This window comes from Salvelinus namaycush, chromosome 17 (assembly GCF_016432855.1).
Source record: "Salvelinus namaycush isolate Seneca chromosome 17, SaNama_1.0, whole genome shotgun sequence".
NCBI classification, from domain to species: Eukaryota; Metazoa; Chordata; class Actinopteri; order Salmoniformes; family Salmonidae; genus Salvelinus; species Salvelinus namaycush.
Window position 1 is genome coordinate 15,846,185 of NC_052323.1, and position 21,946 is coordinate 15,868,130.

A 21,946-nucleotide genomic window follows, 5' to 3' on the forward strand; every position below is an offset into this window, starting at 1 on the left:
TAACCAACAGTGCAGTTTCAAGAAATACAGATAAGAATAAGAGATATTGATGTGTGTGGGGGGGGGGGGGGGTGACAGCTGCTCTTACCCAACCCCCAGTGGCCACACATAGACACACAGCTTACTACTGGCTTCTCATATTATAATCCACTCAGGTTTAATTTACTATGCAGATGTATTCCAAAATAGTCCGTCTTCACCCATATTCATCCATGCTGGGATGAGATTCTAGCCACTTTCTTGGCATGTTCAAGCTGTGACATATCTAGGTGTTATATTGGACCAAACAGGTCTCAACCCCTACAGCTGCAGTCAGTTTTTAAATCGGAGTAATTTGCATCTGACATTCTAACATAAACAAGCACTCACAGCGTGCGCAAAAACACACACCCTCAATATCTGCAATACAATCAGGGCCAAGAGACCGTCGGTATAAAATGAGTTTACTTTATTTATACCTAACAAAAATATAAATGCAACAATTTCAAAGATTTTACTGAGTATTAGTTCATAGAAGGAGATCAGTCAATAGAATTCAATTCATTAGGCCCTAATCTATGGATTTCACATGACTGGGCAGGGGCACAGCCATGAGTGGGCATAGGCCCACCCACTCGGGAGCTAGGTCCACCCACTCGGGAGCCAGGCCCAGCCAATCAGAATGAGTTTTCCCCCACAAAGGGGCTTTATTAAAGACAGAAATAATCCTCAGCACCCCCTCTACCCCTCCTCAGACGATGCCGCAGGTGAAGAAGCCGGATGTTGAGGTCCTGGGCTGGCGTGGTTACACATGGTCTGCAGTTGTGAGGCCGGTTAGAGGCGGCTTATGGTAGAGAAATTAACATCCAATTCTCTGGGAATAGCTCTGTTGGACATTCCTGTAGTCAGCATGCCAATTGCACGCTCCCTCGAAACTTAACTCTCTATGGCATTGATGTTGTGTGACAAAACTGCCCCTTTTATTGTCCCCGGCACAAGGTGCACCTGTGTAATGATCATACAGTTTAATCAGCTTCTTGATATGCCACACATGTCAGGTGGATGAATTATCTGGCAAAGGAGAAAAGCTCACTAACAGGGATGTAAACAAATTTGTGCACAAAATTTGAGACAAACACTTTACATGTTGCATTTCTATTGTTGTTCAGTACACAACACAAATTATATGATTTGCAAGATGACATTGCAGAGTAGGGTGTCAGAACAGACCGAGAAGTGAGAGAGAAAAGAGGGAGGAAGGAAGTAAACAAAACAGCAGAAAGACATGAAGAAAGGAGAAATGTGGGCACTAGGATTGGAGGAAAACATCTGACAGAGGGAGCGGAGGATTTATATGACGACTGCAGAGGAGAAAAAAAAGACAACATGACTCGGATATAAAGAGGACAGGAAGTTGAGCGAGGCAACATCTCAGTCATGGTACATTTTGAGGATGCAGCTTTTGATCACTCCCATGTACCTGTCCCACACTACCTGGTGTCTGAGGGAGAGAGAGAGAAAGAGAGATATATGGAACGTGTAAAACTCAAGACAAAGTCTCATTATGAGAGCTGGCCAAGTTTCATAATATGGAGCGATCTTTGCTTATTCAGTTTAATGAGAGGCCTATTATAATATGGTTGTCCGATAAATATGTATTTGTTGAGTGTGTCGTGGTGCAGGGTTGTGTAAACTGTTAACCACATTCCAGAGTGGCTGTGCGAGAAACAAGGTAACTATAGTTTAAGACACATGAGCAAGATGCAGTGACACCCACTGGTGACAACTGGGATATGAAATACATATATTATGCAAGCACACACTAAAAACGGTCAGGCCCTTAATACATGCCAGGCAGCACAATACACTACATGACCAAAAGTTAGTGGACACCTGCTCGTCGAACATCTCATTCCAAAATCACGGGCATTAATATGGAGTTGGTCCCCCCTTTTCTGCCACTTTTCTGGGAAGGCTTTCCACTAGATGGTGGAACATTGCTGTGGGGTCTTGCTTCCATTCAGCCACAAGAGCATTAGTAAGGTTGGGCACTGATGTTAGGCGATTAGGCCTGGCTCGCAGTCAGCGTTCCAATTTATCCCAAAGGTGTTCAATGGAGTTAAGGTCATGGGTTCTCTGCAGGCCAGTCAAGTTCTTCCACACCGATCTCGACAACCTATTTCTGTATGGACCACACTTTGTGCACGGGGGCATTGTCATGCTGAAACAGGAAAGGGCCTGCCCCAAACTGTTGCCACAAAGTTCGAAGCACAAAATCGTCTAGAATGTCATTGTATGCTGTAGCATTAAGATTTTCCTTCACTGGAACTAAGGGGCCTCACCTGAACCATGAAAAACAGCACCAGACCATTATTCCTCCTCCAACAAACGTTACAGTTGGCACTATGCATTCAGGCAAATAGCGTTCTCCTGGCATCTGCCAAACCCAGATTCATCTGTCGGACTGCCAGATGGTGAAGCGTGATTCGTCACTCCAGAGAACACATTTCCACAGCTCCAGAGTCCAATGGCGGCGAGCTTTACGCCACTCCAGCCGACGCTTGGCATTGCACATGGTGATCTTAGGCTTGTGTGCGGCTGCTCGGCCATGGAAACCCATTTAATTAAGCTCCAGAGGAACAGTTCTTATACTGACGTTGCTTCCAGAGGCAGTTTGGAACAACGCGCTTCAGCACTCGGTGGCCCCGTTCTGTGAGCTTGTGTGGCCTACCACTTCGCGGCTGAGCCGTTGTTGCTCCTAGACGTTTCCACTTCACAATAACAGCACTTACAGTTGACCGGGGAAGCTCTAGCAGGGCATACATTTGACAAACTGACTTGGTGGCATTCTATGACGGTGCCACGTTGAAAGTCACTGAGCTCTTCAGTAAAGCAATGTTTGTCTATGGAGATTGCATGGCAGTGTGCTCGATTTTATACACCTGTCAGCAACGGGTGTGGCTGAAAAAGCCGAATCCACTAATTTGAAGGGATGTCCACATACTTTTGTATATGCAGTGTATGTATAACAGTAATATGTTACTCACTTGAATGTGTCAAGTATGTGTGCAGAGTTAGTGTAGTGAGTGAGGTAGAGCCTCATGTCTCCTGCTGTCCATTTGTCTGACCGACACGGCTCAATAAACTGTGAGAGAGCGAGAGCGAGAGAGGGAGAGAGAGGGATTACACCAGTCTCATGGGTAGCACAAAAGTCTATAGATCTTATTGGCCTGATAAGCCAGAGCCAGAGTTGAATATTCTGACTAAAAACATTCACTAATATACACTGCTCAAAAAAATAAAGGGAACACTTAAACAACACAATGTAACTCCAAGTCAATCACACTTCTGTGAAATCAAACTGTCCACTTAGGAAGCAACACTGATTGACAATAAATTTCACATGCTGTTGTGAAAATGGAATAGACAAAAGGTGGAAATTATAGGCAATTAGCAAGACACCCCCAATAAAGGAGTGGTTCTGCAGGTGGTGACCACAGACCACTTCTCAGTTCCTATGCTAACTGGCTGATGTTTTGGTCACTTTTGAATGCTGGCGGTGCTTTCACTCTAGTGGTAGCATGAGACGGAGTCTACAACCCACACAAGTGGCTCAGGTAGTGCAGCTCATCCAGGATGGCACATCAATGCGAGCTGTGGCAAGAAGGTTTGCTGTGTCTGTCAGCGTAGTGTCCAGAGCATGGAGGCGCTACCAGGAGACAGGCCAGTACATCAGGAGACGTGGAGGAGGCCGTAGGAGGGCAACAACCCAGCAGCAGGACCGCTACCTCCGCCTTTGTGCAAGGAGGAGCACTGCCAGAGCCCTGCCCAATGACCTCCAGCAGGCCACAAATGTGCATGTGTCTGCTCAAATGGTCAGAAACAGACTCCATGAGGGTGGTATGAGGGCCCGACGTCCACAGGTGGGGGTTGTGCTTACAGCCCAACACCGTGCAGGACGTTTGGCATTTGCCAGAGAACACCAAGATTGGCAAATTCGCCACTGGCGATTCGCAGATTCGCCATCTGTGCTCTTCACAGATGAAAGCAGGTTCACACTGAGCACATGAGCACATGTGACAGACGTGACAGAGTCTGGAGACGCCGTGGAGAACATTCTGCTGCCTGCAACATCCTCCAGCATGACCGGTTTGGCGGTGGGTCAGTCATGGTGTGGGGTGGCATTTCCTTGTGGGGCCGCACTGCCCTCCATGTGCTCGCCAGAGGTAGCCTGACTGCCATTAGGTACCGAGATGAGATCCTCAGACCCCTTGTGAGACCATATGCTGACACATGCACATTTGTGGCCTGCTGGAGGTCATTTTGCAGGGCTCTGGCAGTGCTCCTCCTTGCACAAAGGCGGAGGTAGCGGTCCTACTGCTGGGTTGTTGCCCTCCTACGGCCTCCTCCACGTCTCCTGATGTACTGGCCTGTCTCCTGGTAGCGCCTCCATGCTCTGGACACTACGCTGACAGACACAGCAAACCTTCTTGCCACAGCTCGCATTGATGTGCCATCCTGGATGAGCTGCACTACCTGAGCCACTTGTGTGGGTTGTAGACTCCGTCTCATGCTACCACTAGAGTGAAAGCACCGCCAGCATTCAAAAGTGACCAAAACATCAGCCAGGAAGCATAGGAACTGAGCAGTGGTCTGTGGTCACCACCTGCAGAACCACTCCTTTATTGGGGGTGTCTTGCTAATTGCCTATAATTTCCACCTTTTGTCTATTCCATTTGCACAACAGCATGTGAAATTTATTGTCAATCAGTGTTGCTTCCTAAGTGGACAGTTTGATTTCACAGAAGTGTGATTGACTTGGAGTTACATTGTGTTGTTTAAGTGTTCCCTTTATTTTTTTGAGCAGTGTATATTACTAATGATTTACTTACATACCTTTTCCACCAGATCAATAAAGAAGTCTCTGACGTCTTTCGTGTTGGTTAATTTGGCAGCAATGTTGACAAGGCCTCTGGAGAGATTCTATGGATGAAGAGAGAGTAGAGTTTGTTTCAAATAATTATCAAATAATTTGAAAAGGTTTTTGATACTGCAGTTTAGAAATAATTAAACTCAAGTGAACTGTTTGAATTAGACAATTGTGGTGCACATTTGACCCCATATAACCATAGTTACCACACTTTCTATGGACTGATTTACAGATTTTTGTAGTAGGCAGGACATCACATCCTATGAAACTGGGTGGTCTGTTGAAGCGTTAGCAGTCCTGTTGGGTAACACAAGCATGTTTTGTCACTCACCTTGAAGTTGGCTTCCATCTCATTAAATGCTTTGGTCTTCCCCCGGAGAGCCGTGCACACCAAACTGAGTGGGGCGGAGGGAATGAGAGAAACGGGAGCAAGGGCATGAGGGATACTACTAAATATTGTCATTCATAATATTAGAACGCATACAATATCCACAAAAAAATACGTAGAGAAAAAAAAAGTGAATTATTGACAGGAAGCAATCAATAACATACATATCAGGCAATCAATAACTAATGGACCACACTCATGCCTCTTGTGCTGGTCCAGCAGATCCTTGTCAGTGATTAAAATCTTCAGTTCCTTTAGATCTTGTAAGAACTCCTTCTCAAGATCCACGTCCATGTCTTCCACCATGTTATCTGAGAAGACAAACTACTTCAGACATCTGATATTGCCGTATTAGGTAACAGTGCTGTGACAGTAAAAAAAATCATAACTCCAATTAATGCGGGCCTAATAAGGACTCGGGAATGATTGCAGTGCACAACTGCAGATCAATTGATTAGGGACTCACCCAATGCTCCCACGGTCCAGTTGCTGATGAGCTGCCCTGCACAGAAGGCAAAGTCCTGGAATGTAAGATAATGCAGCTTCTTCTTCCCCGTCTCAAAGCGATTGTTAGCAAAGAAAACAATGGCAGCGTAATCCCTGAGAAGAGGAGATGCAGGGGAGTAATTTTTTTTTTAAGAGGTCAAAGTGTACAAAATAAATGACAAGATTATATCAAATTGAATAGTAAATTCTACTATTACCTGGCCAGCTTGTCAGAGAGAAGGAAGTGCTGACGAATGTTTTCCACCAGGGGTCCCTTCAGTTCCTCCACAACTTTGAATACACGCTTGAAGTTATCAAACTGGGAGAAAAGGGGATCATTCAGAAAAGCTTTAGTGTGCATGTGAAAAACAGTGACATTTGGTCTTAGAACTACAGTGTCTCGAGCTCTGTAGCTCATAGAATCTGTACAGGCAGGACAGTCACTAATGTTGAGCTAAACTGTGTTAGTATATTCCCTTATTCTGTAAGTGGCGTACAGTACCAGTCAAAAGTTGACACCTACTCATTCGAGGGTTTTTCTTTGTCATTAATATTTTCTACATTGTAGAATAATAGTGACGACATCAAAACTATGAAATAACCCCCCCCCCCAAAAAAAGACAAAGAAAATAAAAAAAGGTGTTAAACAAATCTAAATAGATTTTATATTTGAGATTCTTCAAAGTAGCCACCCTTTGCCTTGATGATAGCTTTGCACACTTTTGGCATTCTCTCAACCAGCTTCATGGGGTAGTCACCTGGAATGCATTTCATTTAACAGGTGTGCCTTGTTAAAAGTTAATTTGTGTAATTTTTTTCCTTCTAAATACATTTGAGCCAATCAGTCGTGTTGTGACAAGGTAGGGGTGGTATACAGAAGACAGACCTATTTGGTTAAAGACCAAGTCAATACTTTGGCAAAAATAGCTCAAATAAGCAAAGAGAAACGACAGTCCATCATTACTTTAAGACATGAAGGTCAGTCAATTCGGAAAATGTCAAGAACTTTGAAAGTGTCTTCAAGTGCAGTCGCAAAAACCATCAAGTCTATGATGAAACTGGCTCTCATGAGGACCGCCATAGGAAAGGAAGACCCAGAGTTACCTCTGCTGCAGAGGATAAGTTCATTAGAGTTACCAGCCTAAGAAATTGCAGCCCAAATAAATGCTTCAGAGTGCAAAGAAACCCCTACTAAAGGACACCAATAAGAAGAAGAGACATGGGCCTCCCGAGTGGCGCAGTGGTCTAAGGCTAGCTGTGCCACTAGAGATTCTGAGTTCGAGTCCAGGGTCTGTCACAGCCGGCCACGACTGAAAGACCCACGGGGCGGCGCACACAGCGTCGTCCGGGTTAAGGGAGGGTTTGGCTGGCAGGGATGTCCTTGTCCCATCGCGCACTAGTGACTCCTGTGGTGGGCCGGGCACAGTGCACGCTGACTCGGTAGCCAGGTGTATGGTATTTCCTCTGACACATTGGTGCGGCTGGCTTCCGGGTTAAGTGGGCATTGTGTCAAGAAGCAGTGCAGCTTGGTTGTGTTGTGTTTCAGAGGATGCGCGGCTCTCGACCTTCGTCTCTCCCGAGTCCGTACGGAAGTTGCAGCAATGAAACAAGACTGTAACTACCAATTGGACATCACGAAATTGGAGAGAAAAAAAAAGAAAAAAAAGAAAAGACTTGCTTGGGCCAAGGAACACGAGCAATGGACATTAGACCGGTGGAAATCTGTCCTTTGGTCTGATGAGTCCAAATATGAGATTTTTGGTTCCAACCGCCTTGTGAGACACAGAGTAGGTTAACGGGTGATCTCTGCATGTGTAGTTGCCACTGTGAAGCATGGAGGAGGAGGAGGTCTGATGGTGTGGGGGTGCTTTGCTAGTGAAACTGTCTGTGATTTATTTAGAATTCAAGGCACACTTAACCAGCATGGCTACCACAGCATTCTGCAGCGATACACCATCCCCATCTGGTTTGTGCTTAGTAGGACTATCATTTGTTTTTCAACAGGACCATGACCCAACACACCTCCAGGCTGTGTAAGGGCTATTTGCCCAGGATAGTGATGGAGTGCTGCATCAGATGACCTGGCCTCCACAATCACCAGAATTGAGATGGTTTGGGATGAGTTGGACCGCAGAGTGAAGGAAAAGCAGCCAACAAGTGCTCAGCATATGTGGGAACTCCTTCAAGACTGTTGGAAAAGCATTCCAGTTGAAGGTGGTTGAGAGAATGCCAAGTGTGCAAAGCTGTCATCAAGGCAAAGGGTGGCTACTTTGAAGAAACTTAAATATATTTTGATTTGTTTAACACTGTTTTTGGTTATTACATGATTCCATATGTGCTATTTCATAGTTCTGATGTCTTCACTATTATTCTACATTGTAGAAAATATTAAATATAAAGAAAAACCCTTGAATGAGTAGGTGTGTCCAAACTTTTGACTGGTACTGTATGTGGCTAAACAAGAAGTGTATGATGTACAGTGTATTTTGTATACAGCAGTACTGTGTGTCTAAGACAATTTTCCCCTTGGGACATGTTACAGTTCCGTGATGTAGTCATTGTTAATGGGGATGTCTCGCTGAGGTTTCTGCTACCTGCCGCCTGCAGCTCTTCAGTGTGACACCAGTCTTTGCACTAACATCATCCAGGTCCTTCTTGGTCCCTTTCGAGAGTTTCTTCCCAAGGACCTCACGTACAAACACGCCATCGAACGTATAGTACCTTTACAGAAAGAGAGAGGCGGGAGGGAGGAGAGGCGAGAAGGAGGAGAGGGGCGAGAGGGAGGAGAGGGGCGAGAGGGAGGAGAGAGAGACAGATTAGGTGACGTTTAAGGCAGAGGAAGATAAGACATTAAAAAGTGTTTCAGGAGATGGTAGAGCACCTCTCTATGAGCATGGCCTGGCGATGAGGTGGGATCTGGAACAGCAGCTGATTGGCCAGTTTGGCGGGGCTGTGCAGGAGGCGCTCACACATCTGGAAGGTTCTGTACTGGTCCATGGTGTCACTGCGCAAAACCTCAGCACTGGCCTCACACTCCTCCAATACCCCTCCCTCCATACGAACCTTCACTGCATCATTCACTGAGGATGGGGCAGAAAGAAAACAGGATTCAAGGTTTATGTTAGAGATATTGATTAAGTCTTTTTTTTATGGATGACTGTGTCTAGTATGTGTGTGTGAGTTGGTGAATGTTGTGGCCAATACCTGTGTAGCCATCCAGCCAGAACTGATAGACTTCCTCATCCATAATGGTGGTGTTACCCACAAACACATCAAGTTCCACTGACATCTAAGTGGAAACAAGACAAATATGGTTTTAATAAGCGTCAGCGTTTTCATTTCACTTGTCACAATACCTGTGGAATATCATTCACCACTTACAGTGCATTTGGAAAGTATTTAGACCCTCCACATTTTGTTACATTACAGCCTTTTCCAATCTACACACAATATCCCATAATGACAAAGGAAAAACAGGTTTATAGAAATGTTAGCAAATGTATTAAATTAAAAACTGAAATATCATGTCACATTTAAGTATTCAGACCCTTTACTCAGTACTTTGTTGAATCACCTTTGGCAGCGATTACAGCCTCGAGTCTTCTTGGGTATGATGATACAAGCTTGGCACACCTGTATTTGGGGAGTTTCTCCCATTCTTTCTGCGGATCCTCTCAAGCTCTGTCAAGTTGGATGGGGAGCGACGCTGCACAGCTATTTTCAGGTCTCTCCCGAGATGTTCGATCGGGTTCAAGTCCGGGCTCTGGCTGGGCCAATCAAGGACATTCAGAGACTTGTCCCGAAGCCACTCCTGGTTGTCTTGGCTGTGTGCTTAAGGTCGTTGTCCTATTGAAAGGTGAACCTTCAATCTTGGTTCCATCAGACCAGAGAATTTTGTTTCTCATGGTTTGAGAGTCCTTTAGGTGCCTTTTGGCAAACTCCAAGCGGGCTGTCATGTGACTTTTACTGAGGAGTGGCTTCCGTCTTGTCAATCTACCATAAAGGCATGATTGGTGGAGTGCTGCAGAGATGGGAGAACCTTCCAGAAGGACAACCATCTCCACAGAGGAACTCTGGAGCTCTGTCAGAGTGACCATCAGGTTCTTGGTCACCTCCCTGACCAAGGCCCTTCCCCCTGATTGCTCAGTTTGGCCGGGCGGCCAGTTCTAGGAAGAGTCTTGGTGGTTCCAAACTTCTTCTACTTAAGAATGATGGAGGCCACTGTGTTCTTGGGGACCTTTAACGCTGCAGAAATGTTTTGGTAGCCTTCCCCAGATCTGTGCCTCGACACAATCCTGTCTCATAGCTCTTCAACCTCATGGCTCGGTTTTTTCTCTGACACGCACTGTCAACTGTGGGACCTTATATAGACAGGTGTGCCTTTCCAAATCATGTCCAATCAATAAAGATGGCGCCGGAGGAGATGGCTGCCGTTCTATTGGCTCTTAGCCAACCGTGCTATTTTGTTTGTTTTTTCGCATTGTTTATATTTTGTACATAATGTTGCTGCTACCATCTCATATGACCGAAAAGAGCTTCTGGACATAAGAACAGCGATTACTCACCTCGAATTGGACAAATCATTTTTCTTTCATGAGTCAGATGGGAAGGATATACTCCAAACACCCGAACAGGCCCTCATCCTCATCATCCGCTGGAGAAAGAAACTGAGATTTTGCGGAAAGAGATCGGGGTGCCTTGTGAGGATCAGGCGAAGAGTGGCTAATCGGCCTTTGCCATCAGTACTGTTAGCTAACGTTCAATCACTGGAAAATAAATGGGACGAACTGAAAGCACGTATATCCTACCAACGGGACATTAAAAACTGTAATATCTTATGTTTCACCAAATCGTGGCTTAACGACGACATTAATAACATACAGCTGGCGGGTTATACACTCTATCGGCAGGATAGAACAGCAGCCTCTGGTAAGACACGAGGCGGGGGCCTATGCATATTCGTAAACAACAGCTGGTGCACGATATCTAAGGAAGTCTTGAACTTTTGCTCGCCTGAGGTAGAGTATCTCATGATAAGCTGTAGACCACACTATCAACCTAGAGTTGTCATCTGTATTTTTTGTAGCTGTCTACAAACCACCACAGACCGATGCTGGCACTAAGACTGCACTTAATGAGCTGTATACTGCCATAAGCAAACAGGAAAACGCTCATCCAGAGGCAGCACTCCTAGTGGCCGAGGACTTTGATGCAGGGAAACTTAAATCAGTTTAACCAAATTTCTCTCAGCATGTTAAATATGCAACCAGAGGGGGGGGGGGGGACACCTTTACTCCACACACAGAGACACGTACAAAGCTCACCCTCCATTTGGCAAATATGACCATAATTTTATCCTCCTGATTCCTGCTTACAAGCAAAAATGAAAGCAGGAAGCACCAGTGACTGGGTCTGTAAAGTGGTCAGATGACGCAGATGCTAAACTACAGGACTGTTTTGCTATCACAGACTGGAATATGTTCCGGTATTCTTCCGATGGCATTGAGGAGTACACCACATTAGTCACTGGCTTCATCAATAAGTGCATCGATGACGTCATCCCCACAGTGACTGTACGTACATACCTCAACCAGAAGCCATGGATTACAGGCAACATTCGCACTGAGCTAAAGGGTAGAGCTGTCGCTTTCAAGGAGTGGGACTAACCTGTAAGCTTATAAGATATCTCGCTATGCCCACCGACGAACCATCAAACAGGCAAAGCATCAATACAGGACTAAGATCAAATTGTACTACACCGGCTCCGACGCTCGTCGGATTTGGCAGGGCTTGCAAACTATTACAGACTACAAAGGGAAGCACAGCCGGGAGCTGCCCTGTGACACGACCCTACCAGATGAGCTAAATCACTTCTATGCTCGCTTGGAGGCAAATAACACTGAAACATGCATGAGAGCATCAGCTGTTCCGGACAACTATGTGATTACGCTCTCCGCAGCCGATGTGAGTAATACCTTTAAACAGGGCAACATTCACAAGGCCGCAGGGTCAGACGGATTGCCAGGACGTGTACTCCGAGCATGCGCTGACCAACTGGCAAGTGTCTTCACTGACATTTTCGACCCCTCACTGTCTGAGTCTGTAATACCAACATGTTTCAGGCAGACCACCATAGTCCCTGTGCCCAAGAACACTAAGGTAATCTGCCCAAATGACTACCGACCCATAGCACTCACGTCTGTAGCCATGAAATGCTTTGAAAGGCTGGTCATGGCTCACATCAATACCATTATCCCAGAAACCCTAGACCCACTCCAATTTGCATTCCCGCCCCAACAGATCCACAGATGATGCAATCTCTATTGCAGCCACACTGCCCCTTTCACACCTGGACGAAAGGAACAACTATGTGAGAATGCTCTTCATTGACTACAGCTCAGCGTTCAACGCCATAGTGCCCTCAAAGCTCATCACTAAGCTAAGGACCCTGGGACTAAACACCTCCCTCTGCAACTAGATCCTGGACTTCCTGACGGGCCGCCCCCAGGTGGTAAGGGTAGGTAACAACACATCCGTCACACTGATCCTCAACACGGGGGCCCCTCAGGGGTGCATGCTCAGTCACCTCCTGTACTCCCTGTTCACTCATGACTGCATGGCCTGGCACGATTCCAACACCATCATTAAGTTTGCCGATGACAACAGTGGTAGGCCTGATCACCGACAACAATGAGACAGCCTATAGGGAGGAGGTCAGAGACCTGACAATGTGGTGCAAGGACAACAACCTCTCCCTCAACGCGATCAAGACAAAGGAGATGATTATGGACTACAGGAAAAGGAGGTCCGAGCACGCCCCCATTCTCATCGACGGGTCTGTAGTGGAGCAAGTTGAGAGCTTCAAGTTCCTTGGCGTCCACATCACCAACAAACATGGTCCAAGCACACCAAGACAGTCGTAAAGAGGGAACGACAAAACCTATTCCCCCTCAGGAGACTGAAAAGATTTAGCATGGGTCTTCAGGTCTTCAAAAGGTTTAACAGCTGCACCATCGAGAACATCCTGACGGGTTGCATCACTGCCTGGTATGGCAACTGCTCGGCCTCCGACCGCAAGGCACTACAGAGTGTAGTGTGTACGGCCCAGTACTACACCAGGGCCAAGCTTCCTGCCATTCAGGACCTCTATACCAGGCGGTGTCAGAGGAAGGCCCTAAAACTTGTCAAAGACTCCAGCCACCCTAGTCATAAACTGTTATCTCTGCTACCGCACGGCAAGCAGTACCGGAGCGCCAAGTCTAGGTCCAAGAGGCTTCTAAACAGCTTCTACCCCCAAGCCATAAGACTCCTGAACATCTAATCAAATGGCTACCCAGACGATGCCCCCCCCATGCTGCTGCTACTCTGTTATTATCTATGCATAGTCACTTAAATAACTCTACCTACATGTAGATATTACCTCAATTACCTGAACACCAGTACCTCGTGTATATAGCCCTGCTATTGTTATTTACTGTTGCTCTTTAATTATTTGTTATTCTTTTCTCTCTTTTTTTTGTTATTTTCTTAAAACTGCATTGTTGGTTTAGTAAGTTAGCATTTCACTGTGAAGGTGAATCTGTTGTATTCAGCGCATGTGACAAATATAATTTGATTTGATTCAATTGAATTTACCACAGGTGGACTCCAATCAAGTTGTAGAAATATCTCAAAGATGATCAATGGAAACAGGATGCACCTGAGCTCAATTTCGAGTCTCATAGCAAAAGGTCTGAATACTTAGGTTTCTCATTTTTAATAATTCAGAAAAAAATTCCTAAAAACCTGTTTTCGTTTTATCTTTATGGGGTTAGTGTGTAGATTTATGAGAAAAAAAATATATTTAATCAATTTTAGAATAAGGCTTTAAAGTAACAAAATGTGGGGGGGAAAAATCAAGGGGTCTGAATACTTTCCGAATGCACTGTACATAGCTACTGTACTACTGAACCAAAATCTGGGTTTACAGGAGACGTTGAATATGGAGATTCTCCTTTGGCCCAAGAAGCAGCCATTCAACTTCAGCTTTTTAAGCTTAATAAATGTCAAAATACGGACGGTATTGCTAAACAACTATCGTCATTACTGCCATTCCGGCCGGTATGTACTCCCAAAAAATATCTAAATAAAAAAAGTTACATGCAACCGAAAAAATGCCTTGTCTGGAAATAATCTAAGTATTGTTTTTGAGCAAGTGTGCACCTCTCGGCTGATCCAGCAGCAGGAAAGGTCATTGATTTGATCACCTACAACAGTATGAACATCATATCAATCTGTTGTTTCACCCGCGCTACATGGATGCAATAATATTTAATGTAAGTAGATTAAGTAGACAATATAGGGTAAGTTTTTACAGTGATTGTATATTTCTAGATGGGCTTTATTTAGTGTATTTTAATTCCAATAATATTGCAACAGGTGCAGAATAGGTGGATATGACGCAATTGCACTTACTCAAAAACAATGGATTCGTTCCAGACATGGCATGTTTTCGGTTGCATGTAACTTTTTATTTAGACCTTTTTGGGAGTACATACAGGCCGGTACGGCATAATTGACGACAGTTTCTCAGCAAAACTCCATTCTTTGGTAAGTACTGAACGTATTTTGATATTATTAAGCTTGAAAAGCTGGTGAATGGCAAGTTGAATGGCTGCTTCTTGAATTTAAAGGAAAATTGCCATATTCAACGACTCCTTTGTAAGCCTAGATTTTGTCTGGAAACCCCACATTGATTTGCATTAAATTCCAGGTCGGGTAGAAATGAGCTTTTGAATCAGGAAAGTTCTCTCTCACAACCTCTACAAGCCAGAATGTTGAATAAAATTACATTTTAACGTACTTTGGCATTTGTCCATACCGGGTCGGGCCCCTCTTTGCCTCCAGAACAACCTGAATTCTTTGGAGCATGGATTCTACAAGGTATGGCATTCAAACGATGCTCAATTGGTATCAAGGGACCTAACGTGTGCCAGGAAAACATTCCCCACACCACCACGGTTGACACCAGGAAGGATGGAGCCATGGACTCACACTGCTTACGCCAAATCCTGACTGCCACCAGCATGATGCAACAGGAACCAGGATTCATCGTGCCCACTATTGCCGCTTCTTCTGTTTTTTCAGCTGATAGGAGTGGAAACCGGTGTGGTCGTCTGCTGCAATAGCCCATCCGTGACAAGGACCAACGAGTTGTACATTCCGAGATGTCGTTCTGCGCCGTTATTTGCCTGTTTGTGGTATGCCTGTTAGCTTGCACGATTCTTGCCATTCTCCTTCGACCTCTCTCATCAACAACCCGTTTTCGCCCACAGGACTGTTGCACCATTCTCAGTAAACCATAGACACTGTCATGCAAACAGCCCAGGAGGCCGGTCTGCCTGCTTTATATAGTGCTCCCGAGTGGCGCAGCGGTCTAAGGCACTTCATCTCAGTGCTAGAGGCATCCCTACAGATCCTGGTTCGATCTCGGGCTGTGATTGGGAGTCTCATAGGGCAGCGCACAATTGGCCCTGACTTGCCTAGTTAAATAAACTTTTCAAATTCCTGGTAGTGCTTTCAGATTTCTATCACCTGAAGCATGTGCACAAGATACAAATACATGCAGGTGACTCGTAAACACGAGCACAGCAAGTATGCACATGGTTCTGCACATGCTTCAGGTGATAGAAATCTGAATGCAATAAATTACCAGCGCTTTGAAAAGTTTCTGTAATTATACTTTGTGAATATATTGTCTAACATTCCTACAAGCTAAAAAGACCAACCGTATGGACAACCGGTAAAGTACTTTAAAATATAATTGTATTTAACATTCTGCTTTGTAGAGGTTGTGAGGGGAAAGTTTCCTGATTAAAATGCTCATATCTCCCCGACGTAGAATTCAATGCATTTCAACGTCAGGTTCCCTGCACTGTACTAGCAAGTCAATGTTTTACTAACGTTAGTTACTTGGAACTATATTAACTGTATACATTATCTGACTGAACAAGATGATACTTACCTTTTTAAATTAAGGTTCCAATATTCTAGACTGTTATAATATAGCTAAGCGTTTTAACTAGGATGAGTAATAATCCCGGCTATCCAGAACTGGTATACTACCGTTAGCTAACGTTGCTAGCTAGATAATTCATTATTATCTAAAAACATAACGGATAATAAGCTCCTATAAACTATACATTTACTGCTGGAGACATTGTCATCCGTTGCTAATGCTGTAACGAAGCCTTTTTTTCGAAAAATAAACGGAAGAAAAGACCTGTGAACAACACTTTATTGTGCCTTTACAGGAAGTATCTTTATATAGCCAGATAAGTATGTCTGGTATAGCCCATAGAGAATGATAGAAGCGTCCAGTGGCCCAAATGGCATTTTTCGCATGGGCAACGCCATTGAGGGCTTCCACCATTTTAATGTAGTCAGCTGGGCGGGTCTTCCAACTTCATTGGCTGGGTCATCAGGAGGGGTCAGCCAATCGTGAAGAAGAAAATTAACTACTTCAAAATGGAGATTGCCTCAATGACGCTGCTCATGCTGTCACAAATGCTATAATGGCACACATACTAAAATGAGTCCTCTATCGATCTCTATGAGTATACCCAAAAATGGTTGGCTGTTTACCATAACATGTTTTTATCAGTTCCGGTCAATTTAACGGGGTGGGTCTACCATAGACACCAATGAACTCGCTAGCTTGTAGTCCTAAAAAACGGAAATTAGTTACCTCTGGTTCCTTCAGCCATTCCAGTGGGGAAAATTAATGTGGAAAGAATAGGGTTTTGGGATAAATGCCGAAAATAAGGTCTGAGGTTAACACAGGCTAAGGATATCTTATAGCCTACGTTTTATTATATGAGATAATATCAGTCAGTGAACATGACCTTTATACAATATGCATTTTTTTAACATAAATGCTTCAAAATCCACAAAAGGTGACGTTAGCTGATGAAGATTATCTCATAGAACAAAACGTATGAGATCTCCTAAACCTGTGTTTACCATACTTTATTTTCGGCGTTTATCCAAAAACCCTCTAAAAATGCCATTCATTTCCCAATAGGCTTTGTCCAACGAACCATGGCAGAGTTAGTGCCTACAAAAAGACGTCATTACTATGTCTCTCTAAAGCAGCTGGGTCTGTTCTACTTAGTTCATTGGCTTTCATTGAATCAGAAAAAACTGTGAGTAGAGTGTCTCGCTTCCTCTTTCGTATCTGGTATAGCGGCCATATTTAAACCTTTTCAGCAGCACACTTTGAACTACTTATTTTCAACAACAAAAAATGTGGAATACTACAATCTATGAAAAATATGATGTAACCTACATGAGAACATGTTGCACAAGTTTATATTGTAAAATTATATTTTGATATACAAAACATACGCAATTACATTATGTAAAACAGAATATCAGAACGGTTATTTTACCATAATAAACACAAATAAAATGTTAAAAAGTAGATAGCTACTATGATCAATTATGGTGTGTATGTGTTTTTGCGCATGTTTTCCCTGCAGAGATTTATCTGAATAAATCCCATCAAATCCCTCTCCTCGCCCCTCCCATCCTCCTTTTGCTGTATCTGTCTGTGCCCTTCAAAATTACAAAAGAGAAAAAGTACACAGTCAACTGTCTTTTTGTTTTACACCTCACTGCAAACCAACCAAACAACCCTCTCCCAGTTCCAGCCCTTCTGTTAGCTAACCTCACCCTGATTCCATCCCCTGCTTCCCCCAGTCCCGGTATAACACCCTATATTGTTATGGCCTCACTGAAACAATAGAGCTGGAATGAAGGGTGGAAGGATGTGGCCAAATACCTCATGCTTAAACCTTTTGTCACACTTTCCATCTGTGTATTTGAAATTGTGTAGACTACACTGTAACTCTGATTCACTTATTGTTCTGTGTCAAAGTGTGACTCTGATGCTTGTGTGTCATATTCTGTTGTGCATGCGTGTGTGTGCGTTTGTGGGCCTACGGTTGGAGGGGGTGGAGAGTGGGGTCATGTGGGGAGGTCTTTAACAAATATATATGGAATACAAATATACAATGGTATGTGATATGATTGCTATATATTCCGAATAATGTATTGTAGTTCAGGACTGCCCGTAGATTTTAACACAAATGTGATACATCCTAAACAAAATTAATAGTATAAACACATGCGTTCAAATTTTGTGTGATGTCATTTCTTTCAACGGGATACAATACGTAGTATAAGCTATTCCATCGAAAGAAATGACATCACACAAAATAAAATGAAATAAATGTAGTGTAAGCTATTATTTTACCGTAAAGGAAGACCAAACGGAAAGAGAGAGGGGAGGGATTCAGAAGAGGGGCATTCCTACGGCCGCCTCCTTCACAACCACCATCCGACAACCATACTTCAATGCTCAAGAATGTAATCGCTTTTTTAATCATTTTGTAGGATAATATCAAGAAACTGTGTTTTTAAAACATCAGTGAATATTTTGACCTTCACTGTTAACCCGAGCATCTCTTCCACAAACGTGGTCTGTATCGATTTCGTCCTACATTTTTATTGTGTTTGTTCATTTCGTTTTTAAAAGACTACATGGATGATTACTACTAATTTCTATTGCTTTTTATGTGAAGGGAGAGGATAGAAGAAAATCCCATTATTTTTAAATGGGCGTCATTTTCTGAAATTCACTGAGTGGAGAGAAAAACCGAGTCTGAGAGGAGACATCCGCCTTATAATGACAGTGGAAGAAGGCCGACATTGTAATCCTCCACACACCAATGCAATAGGATGAGCAGGAATCTGGATGCATTTTTCTTTTTTGAAACTTCAGAGCCTTGTTTGTTTTCTTCGGTGAATTTCAAATTACTGCCTCTTTTGGGGTTATAATCAAAAGGAATGTTATGCCATGAACAAATTCTCCAACCAGAGGGTATACAACATTTACTCGGACAGAACGAAAGCAGATGCTCTTCAGCACGTCACTTCTGATAATAAGACATGAAGATCTGAGTAAAATAACGTTATCGTAGTTTATCCAAGGTTTTCCGATATAGGATGACGAGTTAACTGCACAATAAAAACGAAATAACGGATTGCAAAATCACGAAAACCCCTCACCCTGCTGAAGGTAACCAAGGAAAAGCAAAGGGAAAACTGGACATTAATGCAAACTCTTTTTACAAAGCCTATAATCACAGATTATCATCTGAGATATGAGAGTGATGGATTGACATTTTATATTGAAAATATAGAAATTCTTTGCTTTGTTTTATTATATCAAGAGCGAACTTGTTCAGGGAATTTTATAGCTCATAGAAAAACATTGATGTGAAGCATGCACTGTTCCCCATTATCCATAGGTAAAACCAAGAATTACTGTTGACCTATATTTTGCTTCCATGGTTGGATAGAGTCAGTTGATAGTCATACAATTCAGGGCTGACTGTAAAAAGCTTACTGTAGCCTCGATGCACATTGCAGAGCATCCCAGGAATTGTAGGCTAAAGTTAATTTGCTGAAGTTATTTGTACCCTCAACTGCCTGTAATCGGGAAAGGCTATTTCTCAGGTTATTGAATTACAGATCAGTCCAAACAATATGGGGAGTGACAGTGAGCTCTACAACAGAGACTTGTCAAAGATGTCTGACGAGGATTTACTCTCCTGCTCTAAAGAAGAGCTGGTGAGTCGACTGCGTAAGGAGGAGTCAGAGAAGATCTCTGCTCTTATCCAGCGTGGACGGCTGATAAAAGAAGTTAACAAACAATTACAGGGCCACCTGCTTGAGATCAGGGAGCTGAAAACCGTCAACCAGCGTCTCCAGGAAGAAAACACAGAATTGCGCGACTTGTGCTGTTTCCTTGATGATGACCGACTAAAGGTGAAGAAGCTGGCCCGGGAATGGCAGCTGTTCGGTCACCACGCAGCCAAAGTGATGCGTGAGGATCTGGGCGGCTACTTGAAAAAACTGTCCGACCTAGAGCGCATGCAGGATGGATTGGTGAAGGAGAATCTGGACCTCAAAGAACTCTGTCTGGTCCTGGAGGAGGAATGTGTCAGCAGGAATGACTCCAGTCCCGGTGGTTCCACTGAGCTCAACCTGCCGTGTATGGTGTCCCGAGACCTGGGAGATGGAAGTTCAAGCACTGGGAGTGTCGGTAGTCCGGACCAGCTTCACCTGGTGTGCTCACCTGATGACTGAAGATGGGACAGAGCCAGATACTTTCACTGAGTAGTGAAAGAGCACGATAAAGAGAAATATGGGTTGAGGAAATATGTTTAGTTGTTCACAGCATTCATTGGTAGAACACAAACTTGATTGGGATACTTTTTAGAAGATGGCCTATAACACACAGTAATACAGCAGCATCTCCAGAATAGCAGTCAATTCTGTTCCTTCTGCACGTACTGCTGTCCTGAAGAAGAGTTGAAAAAGGATCCTCAAGAGAAAAGAAAAAGTATTTTTCCTGGAAAGAGGGATGACAGGCCCACATAAACATTTGAGACTAAAGGTCAAGCTTTATCAAATGATCATTTTGCAATTTTATGCTTTTTTAAAACAATCTTTTGGGAGGTTTTCCTCTTTTCTGTGATTGAGACTATATGTGGTTAACAGTAGTAGGTGTTGTTGGAAGGAGGTTAGGTTAGGATGTTATCTCATGCACTGGACTGTACTGATAGTGGACTACTTCGTACTGCATTGCACTGGACAAAGCTATTATATGGGTCCTTGTAGACACATATCTCGATCCAGATTTGAGCCATACTAGTCTACTGTACATGACATCCAAAAGCACTGAAATATTTGAAGGATGAGTGATGATTTTTGTGAAAGACCTTTAAATAACATTTAAATAATGTAGATTATGCATTCAGTCCCTCAGGTCAGGATTGGAGTGCTGTGTGTATGAAATCACAAACTAACAATGGAATAGTATATTATGAACACTGTCTTGGCTGCCCATGAGTTTTACACTGAAATACATAGCTAGTGTGCCACAGTAATTTAGGCTGTACAATGCACTAAAACGTGTGATGGCACCGCTGGTTTGTGTCTTGCACCTGCACCTATGATGGTGTACTTAGAACTTCCTCAGAACTGAACAGCCCAGGCTGTTCTCAACCAGCCACTTTTGTGTCAAACTGGAAGCTCGAGACTGGATTTGACATGATGGATTTATAGATGCTGGGAACTAGACAAGACACTTTTAATTTGTTCTTTACTACATTATTATTGTTATGATTATTATCATTATTACTACTGCTTCACATTTTCTGTCTAAAATGCCAATAGTCAGGATGCTAATATAATGTTTTGTGGTAATTCTGTAGATATACTCTCTCATTGTCTTCATTAACTTGACATATCAGTATTACATCATTAACAAATACATATTTCTGTTTTAAGCATATAGACCATGCTCATGGATTGGATAAGATTTGCTTTGTTGTTGGCTGTGATTGGTGGGCTGCTCGTAGTGCATTGAAGAGCTTTAAATACACTGGCTGAGACAATCATGTTGTGACCTTTCTTTGTGTGTGTGACTTTGCAGACATTCATTTTACATGGTGCAACATGAGTGATTGATTGATCTCTCGACCTGTTTGTTATGACCTGTTTGTCCCAGGTGATTGATGTTCCTGTCCATGTCATACAGCCTGGCGTTGTGGATATTTATCAGTTTTATTTTTGGACCTCTGTTTGCGCAGTGGATGGTAATGCTTTAACCCACTTAGTGATACACAGAGAAGCACACACAGGCTCTCTCTCCTAAATCTCCTTTTTATTATCATTGCTATCATATGCTCTCTGGGCCTCCTGTTAGTGAGTCACTTCATTTGCGAGAAGTACAGTAACATCAGAACTCTGTGTTCAGGAATCAGGGTCATGGCTAATAAATCTCCATTTACCAGACTCTCATTCTGATCTACGTTTTGTCTTCTGCCAGGCCCAAAAAAAATTCTAAACATGACCTCCCATTCAATCAAAAACCCAGATGTCCCGCTGTGACCTTTTCTTCTTGCTTATCTTTCTTATTCAGCGCATCTGAAATGTTAATTTGTGTTATTTGTATCTGTTTGTATTGAAGTCAGTTATACAATTCTTTCCAGAGAGGAAGCAGAGGTAATGGCCAGCTTTCCCCTCCCTTTCCTCCCCAGCATCCATTACCC

The 21,946-nt window shown here is 43.5% G+C and overlaps 2 protein-coding genes across 8 annotated transcripts; one reads left to right on the forward strand and one right to left on the reverse strand.

Annotated features, from left to right (window-relative positions):
* Positions 1-807: 807 nt before the first annotated feature.
* Positions 808-16,094, reverse strand: LOC120062334 (acidic fibroblast growth factor intracellular-binding protein B-like). Of its 7 annotated transcripts, none has more exons than XM_039012219.1 (12): positions 15,787-16,094; positions 8,988-9,072; positions 8,665-8,863; positions 8,378-8,504; positions 6,002-6,102; positions 5,764-5,897; positions 5,500-5,608; positions 5,241-5,304; positions 4,876-4,962; positions 3,027-3,124; positions 1,474-1,480; positions 808-984 (listed from the first exon to the last, which is right to left on the reverse strand). In XM_039012219.1, the coding sequence occupies exons 2-12, from the start codon at positions 9,070-9,072 to the stop codon at positions 916-918; spliced, it is 1,080 nt and encodes a 359-aa protein (XP_038868147.1). In that variant the 5' UTR covers positions 15,787-16,094; the 3' UTR covers positions 808-915. The 7 variants fall into 7 exon arrangements, with proteins under 7 accessions (XP_038868147.1, XP_038868150.1, XP_038868146.1 ...); XM_039012218.1 differs by having other exon boundaries at positions 850-984; positions 1,424-1,480; XM_039012221.1 differs by lacking the exon at positions 1,474-1,480 and having other exon boundaries at positions 850-984.
* A 2,059-nt stretch (positions 16,095-18,153) lies between these two features.
* On the forward strand, positions 18,154-21,627 carry LOC120062336 (coiled-coil domain-containing protein 85B-like). Its single transcript, XM_039012226.1, has one exon. The coding sequence runs from the start codon at positions 19,374-19,376 to the stop codon at positions 19,974-19,976; it is 603 nt and encodes a 200-aa protein (XP_038868154.1). The 5' UTR covers positions 18,154-19,373; the 3' UTR covers positions 19,977-21,627.
* Positions 21,628-21,946: the final 319 nt, after the last annotated feature.